This window comes from Gouania willdenowi, chromosome 3, assembly GCF_900634775.1.
Source record: "Gouania willdenowi chromosome 3, fGouWil2.1, whole genome shotgun sequence".
Lineage (NCBI taxonomy): Eukaryota > Metazoa > Chordata > Actinopteri > Blenniiformes > Gobiesocidae > Gouania > Gouania willdenowi.
This window is the reverse complement of record NC_041046.1, coordinates 22,657,172-22,668,096: the sequence shown is the minus strand read 5'-3', so window position 1 is coordinate 22,668,096 and position 10,925 is coordinate 22,657,172. Positions and strand designations below refer to the sequence as shown.

The following is a 10,925-nucleotide window of genomic DNA, read 5'->3' as shown; positions in this document are numbered from 1 at the left end:
ATTGCCTTTGATGGTTCCTTTGAAGTTTCACTTGACTTCCATGTAATAGTTCCAGCGAGATTCATTTTGTCTTCTTTTTTAAAAGAATGTTGAGTAAAGGTTTTGTTTATTCCGACAAGGTTTTTCAATTTCCTGAAAAACCTTGTCTGAATAAACAAAACTTAACTTACTACTATTAAAAAAAAAAAAAAGACTAAATTAATAACTTGTCTCTTATGTGCTCATCTGTACAAATTCAGTTTTTCTGACAATCAGCATAGTGCATCACTGCTTTGTCCTCTGTCTTTGCCAATGATGAAAACAATCTCCTGGAAACTTGGACAGGTTTCACATTGTAATTACACACATATAAAAATACGTTTATTACAGTTTTTTTTTTTGAGTTTGTTACAACCTAAAAACAAAGTGAAAGTCAGGGCAAGGCACTCGCTCTTAGTTTGGAAACTACAAAGTATACAAAGAAAATGTTTGGCACGAGGTTTTTGTGTCTCAGTCGATTTGAGATGTCATAGCAGTGTGGGATAAAAAAGTGTGATTTATCTTTATAGCTCATGGCTACTAAGACGTAATTAAACACATAATACATAAATCAGGTTTCACAGTCAAAATCAAAGATTTACTTTGGAACAGCTGAGACATCCCTTTCCCTCACTGTGTACATTTATCTCACTTCTTCACATGCTCACACTTGAAGGTATTTAATCAGATCATTTCTATCAGCGCAGATACTGTAACTGCTGCTGAAAATCACAGTGATGGCACAAGTTGTGGATTGTGTAACAATGCGTCAACAATTTGTTACACAAATTTACGTGAAGTAATTCTGTTACTGTGGTGCTCTTATTTTAGAGACTGATTTGGCTTTAGGTGCTCAGTTAAGGAGTGATGGGGATGATTAACTTAATTCAACACTAGGTCTCTGAGAGCTGGGTCCAATTTACATCTTCCTTATAAAGATTTCATACTGTTATGATGGTTTTCCCCATCAACCCATGAAAAAAAAGATCTTTGGTACCAGTTTATCCTGGTGAGGCTCAGGTCCATCCGGTACTAAGTGGGACATAAAACCTTGACATTTCATCAGTCAACTTTAGGTTTTTTTTCTGGTTTTTTTCATACCACGACAGGAAATATAAACCCATATTAAACTAAGTAAGCTTTTAACAGCATCTGGATCATAAAAGATGATTAAAATTCGCTGTTCAAATCTAAATCACACATATCCGAGGCAAAAAAAGTTGTTTTTTTTTTTAGACTATTCCTAGAATAGTATGATTCCATGACCCATACCAGTTTAATCACAGAGTGTTCAGTAGTAGATCTCATCTGCAACATAGAAGCTTTGGTGGCCAACCACAGTCCTGTCTGTAATAGACTTAGGAGATGAACACTCTTCCTGTTTGAACCCAAGCTCAGTCAGTCCACAAAGGTTTGTGAGATCCTGCAGTGGAACCCAAACCCATCATGGTTCATTCTAGCTCATGCAGCAGTACCTTTTCCACCAAGACTTTGAAAGGTTCTTCATCTTGCCCGGCGTCTGTCTTTGCTTTTTTCGATGTTTTTGGTTGCCTCTCAAATGTTTTGTGGAGCTGTAGTTCTGCAGGCTGGCCAGTATGGCTGTGTCGAACACTTCCTTCAGGTTTTTCTGGGTCAAAGAGGAGCACTCCATGTAGGCCACGGCGCCAATCTCCCGGGCACAATCTCGAGCATCTGCAGGGTCCACGGGCCGCTCTTTGTACTTAGCCAAGTCAATGAGAACCTTAAAATGTAACATCAACAGATAGTTAGGGCTCTCAGCTGTGCTGTAGCTCACATATGTAATAAATAAATTATTATACAATAAAAGCAGTTGGTTAATCTGAAAAAAAGATGTGCTCTCAACAATGACAATAAGACAAGACAAGATGACAAGAGACAGACGAGGAATTGGATATTGTTTAACTAGCCCTTCAAGGCACCACAGATGAAGAACGGGACACTGACGTGGAATTGAACGACAGGATTGTTTAAGTTCCTTGTTGGAAATTGTGTTCGTATGTCATGTTCTTTAAAAAAAAAAGTAACTTTATAGTATTGTACTCAAATTTCCTCCCATGTGTGTAGCAAAATTGTTTATGACTGGCAATAACTGCATAAAATGATGACCTACCACCTTGTGGTCATCACAAATGAAGTCCTAGACCCTATATTTAATATGTTACGCAACAGAATCAGTTTAGAATTGACCAAATTAGGACCAATTATTGATATGTGTATTTTCCACTACCATCTTGGACGCCATCTTGAATTTCTCAAAACTAGCCGGTTCTGTGGAACTTCCCCTAACAAAATCAATCATAACCTGCTTGGCTGGTATTTTTATTATATTATATTATTTCTATTTTCACCAAAGTTACACTGGAAAGTTTATTTCTGGTTGTTGTTGTTTTTTTAACACAAAATCTAAAATTATTGTCATTGAGAATTTCAAACAATGCTCATCAGATCAAGATATTGTTGCATTCATACCGCAGAAAAAAAAAACACCAGCGAGTTAGGAAACAGGAATATTAAATGTATAAAATTAGATTTTGCTTAATATAAATTATTATGTAGTTGAAAAGCTAAAAGTAGAGCCTTTATTCTCAGTCCATGGTGAGTTATCACTACATATATCATTGGCTCCAGTCAGACAGACTTTATGCTTCATCCCAAAAATGTAAAAAAGCAAGGACCCAGTAATTTTATCTGTTGTCCTCACAACTCTCTACGGAGACTTCCAGTCAGAAGCACTGCAGGCCCCTACCCAGACAGAGAGGTCAGTGTGCTCTGTATATATGTATATCTGTATATGTGGAAGGTGGTTAGGATTGGGGGAAGGACTTGTTCTCTCTGCTGGGAACTCTTCACAGAGCTTTGCTGTTATAAACACCCAGAGGAACTTTATGCGCTGACTCTCCCAACTGTTGATGGTGAGAGAAATGTGAAGTCGATGACCACCTTCTTGGCTTTTGCAACTTTCAGGTTCAGATTGTTGAAGTCACACCAGGTGATGGGATGTTTCACCTCCTCTGTAGGCCATGATATTGTCACCATCAATGAGTCCAACCGCTGTTGTTTAATCTGCAAACTTGACTAAAGTGGCTTTAGTCGAGTTTGAGGAGGAAAATTAGGATTTTCTAAGTCTGAAGATCATCGTCCATGGCCGAAATCTTGTCTGATCAAACAAGATCTAACAACGTGATCTAATGCTGCGGCTCCAACCTCCAACTCAAAAAAGTGACTTGGAGCACCACCTTTAGTCGGAGCTCCTACTTGGTATAGTCGGGAAAAAATCTAATATCGTAGTGGTCAGCGTGTTTGAGTTATTTCTGTTGGGTTTTTTGTCAGAAAGCTTCCTTGAACATTAGGGTGACCATGTCAATAACAAAATAAGGACAGTTTAGGACTCGACAAAGCCTGGATAACAACTGAAAAATATTAGCAAACCTAGAGCATAATACAAGGCTTGTTCCCCCGCACTCTCTCTGTGCAAAGATGAATCTGAATCAATCTCCAAAATGTTCATGTGCAAGGATCAAAGTTGACATACCGGTGCGCACATTCTCCTGCCAAATATACCTATACTTATGTCATGTGTAATACAATTTCAAAATTTATATTAATATCATTATGTTGAGAGGACATCATCTTCAGTCAAAGCCCACATGTTTATAACAACAAAATATTGATTCTTTATTAAGCAGTACTGATATGGGGTTAGTATCAATTCAATCAAGTCACTTGGTTAACTTCTTTTCATTCATCATTGCATACATTCTCGACATGCTGCTGAACTTGGTTGAACACAGAAATTCTGGATTTTCAACTCGGAAATGCCTAGTTCTGAGTTGCCTGGAACTCAGCATTGGCTACATTAAGGGTCATGAATCAGGAATTGTTAGCTTTCCCCACACATGAGGGTTTTAAGTTACAGATATTGAACAGGTTTAATACGATCGTTGGCGGCGACACGTCTCAGAACCAATTACCAATGCTTCACACACCTCAGACAACAGGATAATCTTAGAGGATAATCTTATAAAGCATAAAATATTCTGGAGTTTGCCATTCTTTGTCGAGGGGGGAAAGGGGTAAAATCATAATCCAAGAGAAGTTTGTGCACTGATTGTATTGAAGCCGACTAGAGTTTAATGGATTTTATATGTTAAAAAAAACTAACACTGGAATAAGGACCAGATCGAGAGGGTTCGATCCCAGTCCATACCTGTCTATGTGTCGAAGTGTCCTTGGGCAAGACACTGAACCCTAAGTTCCCAGTGGTCGACTAGCGCCTTGCATGGCAACTCTGTCCCACTGGTGTGTGAATGTGAGTGCAAATGGGTGAATGAGCTGATATATAAAGCGTTTTGGGACTACTTCAGTGTAGGAATAAAGCGCTATATAAATCAAGTCCATTTACCATTTAACTAGAGGAGACTGTGAGGTACAAAGGCGCCGGACTAAATTTGGCCAAATGGTGATACACTTCCAGAAAACATCAGACTGTGGAAATTACCCAACCTTCAAAACAATTCTCAAAAATTGGTTGAAAACAAACCAGTCATACACCCATAGATAATAGTCTACTTTTTTCTTGGGCTCTTTTAACTCCTGACTGTTGTTTTTTTATTGTAAATAGTATATGTGGTGTTATGTTTTCTGTTGTCAGTCAGTTTAATGTTTGTCTCATTGTGCCATGTTGGCTAACTGTATGATAAATGTTATTGTCCAACTGTATGTTATTATTTCACGTCTATCTGCCTTAGGACAACGGATGAAATGTAGCTATTGTGCTAACTCCGGCTTATTTATGTTGACGCTGTTTGCTGACATTGATTATTATGTAACGTCCTAATGCAAATCAATAAGTTAATAAAATAAAATGAAATTAGTTCCAGTTACAGCATCTGCAAATACATGTTCTTCCCCTCCAGATGTTGGAGCCGAGGTGAAGTGCAGATGAATGTACAGTTGGTATGAATGAGGTAAAGGAGCCTTTACAAGTTGATGAACTGTTTAAATGTTGCAAAACCCTTCATGACCACATGACGTTTACAGCAATAAAGTAGGTGCAACGCTCACGGAGGTAAATTAGAAGTACCACCTGGCAGCAAAGGAAGGCCCCTTACACTAACATGGTGATTGATACTACACACAAAAAATTTCAAATGTATTAGGTAGTGAACTTCTCACCTTCACATCCTCTCTGAGGTCACACTGTGTTCCAACAAGGACCAGTGGCACAAACGGCGCATGTTTGCGGATCTCAGGTATCCACTTTTCTGGGACATTCTGGAAGGAGGCGGGACTAACAACACTGAAGCACAGCAGGAACACATCTGCACTGGTGTAACACAGGGGACGCAGCTTGTCAAATTCATCCTGGAAAGGTCGAGAGGTTCAGAAGAGAACAAGGGTTTAACGTGAGGTGAAAAGTCGGCAGAAGAACACAATGAACACAATAAAGAGAGACAATGGTAACAACATTTCATCTACAAATATTCCCCAGTCCGTTAAATTCTGGCTGAACTGTACCTCGGAGCAGGAAACCAATTACGGTAAAACAAAAAACCATAACATGGTGATACGTGTTCACAACAGAGAATGCAAGAGAGAGTTCTTATAAACATCTGGGATTTCTTTCTTAAACATGGGCTGCTGCCATTCTTGGCCAGGTTTTTCTCTGAAAAGACATTTCTAACCTCAAAAAGAGACTCTTTGTAAAAGTGTAATAATGAAGTAAACAATAAGCAGTGCTACTGAGGGATCTGTTCATTTATCTATGATAGAGTGTATGGTATGTCTCTTTCCACTCATCTCCAACTACGTCCTTCCTGTGCTTATGATCTTCCCTTTCACTATGTAAGGACCTTCAATCATTACTATGATGCAAGTGGAGTTTTGTTCATTACATATATGAACAGATGACTTCTAGTTACAAGACTTTGAATATATTGTGAGCTTTACCAATTTGAACCTTGGAAAATTTGCACTTTGTAAAGTATAATTTTGTTTGTCACCTCACAAAACCACCTTTTTCTGTTTGTGGAAGCAGCACAAGAAGCTGGTGCCACTGATTTAACTGAGAAGAAGTTCACTAATTCCATATTGTGACACCTTAGAACAAGCTCAAGGCGCGGGGGCCAAATACGGCACTTTGGAGAAGTGATTCTCAGCTGGTGGGTCAGGAACCAAAAGTGGGTCGGGTCGCGGACCTGTACTGAGTGGCTCGCAAACAGCTGGTCAAAACTCAAAAATGAATAAATACTTAAAGTCTCTCGTGTTGGACTTGTCTTTTATTTTTAAAAAAACTTTGGTTTTGACAGGCATGCTGTGAAATGCATGTTGCACAGGAAAACAAATAGATTTATGTTTTTAAAAAGAGAATGTGTGTTTTCAACGCTAATTTTGAAAAACGTGGGTCGCGATTTATTGGCCGTGGAAAAATGTGGCGCTTTAGAGCATCCAATTCGGCCTCCAACAGAAAGCAAAAAATAATAATTCTGTTGTAAATACCTCAGTTATATCTCCAAAATATTAAAAAAAAAAATTAATAAAACTGCACAATAATTGCAGGGCTCATGCTTATATCACAAATTATTAAAATAACTCTCAATTTTTCAAATTCCTGCATCTTTCTTCAAATTATTCCAGAAAAAGTCCCTAAATTACACACAAATTAGACACAAAGTCAAAAAAGTAAATTAAAAGTGAAGATTCCGCAGGGACTGATATCTGTCACGTATTGCTTTGATATTATCAGTGCCTTACATATATCTTATAATTTACTTATACGTGGAAGTGCAAACTAGAGAACAATAATGATTGCCATAAAATAATCATTTTGCCTCCCACTCAAGATAAACTGCTCCGTATTTGGCCCCTGAACTAAAATGAGTTTGACACCACTTCCTTAGAAGATAATTGTGTACAATACAAGGTATGTTTAATTCCTTCTTTATTCTGATACCAAAATCAAATGTTTCCTAACATGTTGTGGCTCCATCCAATAGTACAGATCTTTTTTTCTGACAGACAGCAGCAGCTGCTGAACAGCTTTGCATCACGTTCTGCATCCCAGTAAGTTCTCAGTCTGATCTGTATTCTTGTCATCTGTCTCGTGGTTTCAAGGTCTAGTAAATCATTTGTTGCTTGAATTATGTTTTTAACCTCGAGTGAAAAAAAAAAAGAAAAAGAATTATTGTGAGCATAAAGTAAAAAACACATATTTTAAAAATAATTGTAATAATAATAATAATAACCATGCTTGCTGCTTAATTCAGTTTAATTTATAGCCTGAGTATGAATAAAGTTGTTTTTTGAAGTGTTGCTGATTAAAATGAGAAGAAGAAATATGCTGGCACAACATCCCTTTTAAAGTCCATTCAAGGCCCTGTAAAACATGTCATCAACCCTCCTGTTTCCTCTATGGCGCTACACTGTCTGCCATCATCAACAGGAAGAAGCATCCAAAATAGCCCCGCGTTTTATAATCACTCTGAACTAGAGAAAAGGAAAGAGTGAATTTCCCATCAGATGCATTGTGACCAGTCGGAATGAGAAAACAACAGGAAATGTTTTTGTGTGTGTGTGTGTGTGTGTGTGTGTGTGTGTGTGTGTGTGTGTGTGCGTGTGTGTGTGTGTGTGTGTGTGTGTGTGTGTGTGTGTGTGTGTGTGTGTGTACTGAGGTTACTGACCTGTCCAGCAGTGTCACACAGTTGTAGTTTTACTGGCTGTCCATCCACTGACACCGTTGCTAGATGTGATAAAAATGCACACACAACAACAACACAACACACACAAGTGTTTGCAGTTGTTAAAAAGTTATTCATCTCCTGTACACGCTTTATCTCACATCACGTCAGCATTTGGGTGGAGTCTTTGGTATGTGTAGTGTACTGACTCAAACGTTTGTAACGCATTATTTAGAGTTCAACTCAGTCAGTATTGAAAGGTCAGCGATGTCATAGGTTTTTGGCATAAATGATGTGAATTATTGATGAGTGTTGGATTGACCAGAGAACCCAGAGAGAACCGGGAAGGATGAAGAACATGCAAACTTCACACAGAAAAGACTTGTCTTTCCTGCTATGAGGCAAAGGTGTTTACATCGACACCCAGAGGTGAAAGTAACCACGTACTCACATTACTATCATCGAGTTGATTCTATGGGTACTTTTTTGAGTATATTTCTAAATCCCTAATTTCACTTGTGCGTAAGTACGTTTTAAAAGACGTCAAGTAATTTGTTACATTTCTACACTCAACCAGTAATGAGTAAATTATTATATTTTGTTTTTAAATGATCAAAGGACATAGTAAAAACTACAAAAAAAAAAAAAATTACAATTACAACAATCAAATGCATCACATCAAAACCGCCCAATCAGATTAAACATAATGCACCACGCCAAATCAGAAATACTTTATTTATCCCAGTGAGAAATTGCTTAAAAAACAGCACTGAATGCTGGTTATTTTCTCAGATATAAATGTAGCTATATTTTTTTCATTATTTCAAATTTAATTCATTGGTTTTATTTTATTGAAAACAGAATTGTACATTTTGACAAACTTTTTTATTTGATACAGATCCCATTGTGGAAAATAAATGAAGTTCCAATTGTGCAAGATGTGGTCTCTTCCTTTTTAAGTTTATATATGAGATGTTTAGTGTATGGCAAGATTTATTACCAACAATAAACATGGTGGGTGAAAGTAACTAGTAACTTTTACTTTGAGTACTATTTAATTGAACTACTTTTTACTTGTACTTAAGTATTTTGTGTATGTCTTACCTGTACTTGTATAACACTTTCAATCATGTAACAGTACTTCTACTTGTAGTAGAATAAATTAGTATTATTTACACATCAAAGACAATGTCAGTAATATGACTCTATTTTATTCATTATCAGCACTGCCTTTATCATGTAAACGTGTCCTGGTTTAGAGGAGGAAATCCCCACCTGTTGACTCCATTGAAATCCCTTACACAAAGTTCTTATTTCTAATGTTTTTTATGTAATAAACATAACTAAAAGGTTTGTATGAGATAGAAACTTGTGGGAGATTCCAGAGAACTCAGGAAAGGTTTTATAATGTTGCATGCATCAAAAGGCACAATAACTATTAAACATGTTAAACAAACCTTTATTTTAGATAAAAATTAAAAAGTCCATTAGAGATATTGAGAGTTTATATTACCTGAGAAATTGTCAAAGGCTGTTGGGACATACTCTGTGGGGTAACCATTGGTGGTGTAGCTGACCACCAGGCTGGTTTTGCCCACAGCTCCGTCCCCGACCAGCACACACTTCGCCCGCCTCTCCGGAGCTCCAGCTTCAGATGAACCGAGCCCAGACCGCCGCTTCCTGCCCGAGCCCTTGTCCCGGCTCCGGACCCTCCTCGGTGGGACAGGCGGGGGGCCAGGGGACGGCTGAGTGGGCTTGTAGCCCCCATTACCAGGCGGAGGCATCTGGCATGGAGACGATGGGGACATGAAGCTGAGTCAGTCCGTCAGTGGTGCTCAGCCAGCGGTGAGTCCGTCCATCCTCCGTATGTCCGCTCACACTGGGTCGCTACAGCCGCCCGCGTCCACCGAGCCACCATGGTTACTGGTTACTACTACTGTACTGGTCTACGACTATCACTGAAGTTTAGAGTTAACAAGAGAACAAGTCCAAGTCCGCTCCATAGTTCCTGTTCATGTGGAGCGTAGTACACAGTATGTCCCCACACAGCGTCAGTTCCAGACAGAGGCAGCTACGGACACACACTGTCCCCAAAACACCACCCCGTGACGTCACTGGCCGTGTGTGCGCTGCTGTTTTACCAGCACTGTGAGGACCGTGTAGCAGTCATCAGATGTGTGGACTGTGTGGGGGCTAGAGCAGGGGTCCTGAAACTTTATGCATCCACGGACACCTTACAGGGGGGTCCCTTATAGTCCTGACATCAATTAAACACAATTTACTGACATTTGTAGCCCTAAATGCCATAGGAGCGATCTGTTCTTTGAAGCTTTCAAATATTTGGTAACACTTAACTTGAAGTTTTATACATAAAGGCTGACATTACACTGTCATTATTATGACATGAGTCATTAGCATGAATAAGTTATCATAATGGTTGTCTTACCCTAACCCTTTGTTACCCTAACCCTAACCCTACCAAGTCCCTTAACCCCAAACTGCTCCCCAGGGATGGGTTAAAATGCAGAAGACAAATTTGATGTATGTGTAACAACATATATATGACCAATAAAGGCAAAAGCCCCCCCCCCCCAAAAAAATAAAATAAAAGCCCACCTATAACCCACTAAATCCCTCCACCTAACCCCAAAAATGCCAACATAGCTCCAAAGGTGTCTTAATTAATAGCTGAATAACTGCCTTCATGACACCTTATTCATGATAATGACAGTGTAATGTCAGCCTTATGTATAAAACTTCAAGTAAAGTGTTCCCAACTTCTTAAGTTTTTTTTTTTTTTTTTTAGTAGAAATGAACCTGCTTAAAGCCCTGAGGTGGACACTTGGGTCCTTTCTGTGTGGAGTTTGCATGTTCTCACTGGATACACTTTGTTTCCCACCATCCAAAATCATCCTTACCTGTTAGGTGGATTGGAGTCTACAGATCTGTCTATATGGACTGGTGCTCCGTCCAGGGTGTACCCCTGCCTTGCACCCAATGACAGCAAGAATATGCACCAGCAGCAGATCTTTGGCGACCCTGAAAAAGAGCTGGAAAAAGTGTTTGGAAAGAAATAAATAATTACTTTTGAGACATTTATCTGACTTCACAGTGATACAGCAGTGTGTCATCTAGATCTATGCATCTTAATTGAAAACAAGGAAATTGCTTTGACAATTGTTACGGCAGAATTTACGGTTGACCTCATTT

The 10,925-nt window shown here is 38.8% G+C and overlaps 1 protein-coding gene across 1 annotated transcript; it reads right to left on the bottom strand.

Annotated features, from left to right (window-relative positions):
• Window positions 1–298: 298 nt before the first annotated feature.
• Window positions 299–9,840, bottom strand: rhoua (ras homolog family member Ua). The gene is made up of 4 exons (XM_028475465.1): window positions 9,229–9,840; window positions 7,719–7,777; window positions 5,215–5,403; window positions 299–1,759 (listed from the first exon to the last, which is right to left on the bottom strand). Exons 1-4 carry the CDS (start codon window positions 9,521–9,523, stop codon window positions 1,475–1,477), a joined length of 828 nt encoding a protein of 275 aa, XP_028331266.1. The 5' UTR covers window positions 9,524–9,840; the 3' UTR covers window positions 299–1,474.
• Between the last annotated feature and the right edge of the window lie 1,085 nt (window positions 9,841–10,925).

Coding starts and splice junctions, on each gene's coding strand:
- rhoua (XM_028475465.1), bottom strand. CDS start 9,523: ATGTCCCCATCGTCTCCATGCCAGATGCCTCCGCCTGGTAATGGGGGC. Junction 7,778..9,228: donor AGCCTTTGACAATTTCTCAG/GTAATATAAACT, acceptor TATCACATCTAG/CAACGGTGTCAGTGGATGGA. Junction 1,760..5,214: donor ACCTCAGAGAGGATGTGAAG/GTGAGAAGTTCA, acceptor TTACATTTTAAG/GTTCTCATTGACTTGGCTAA.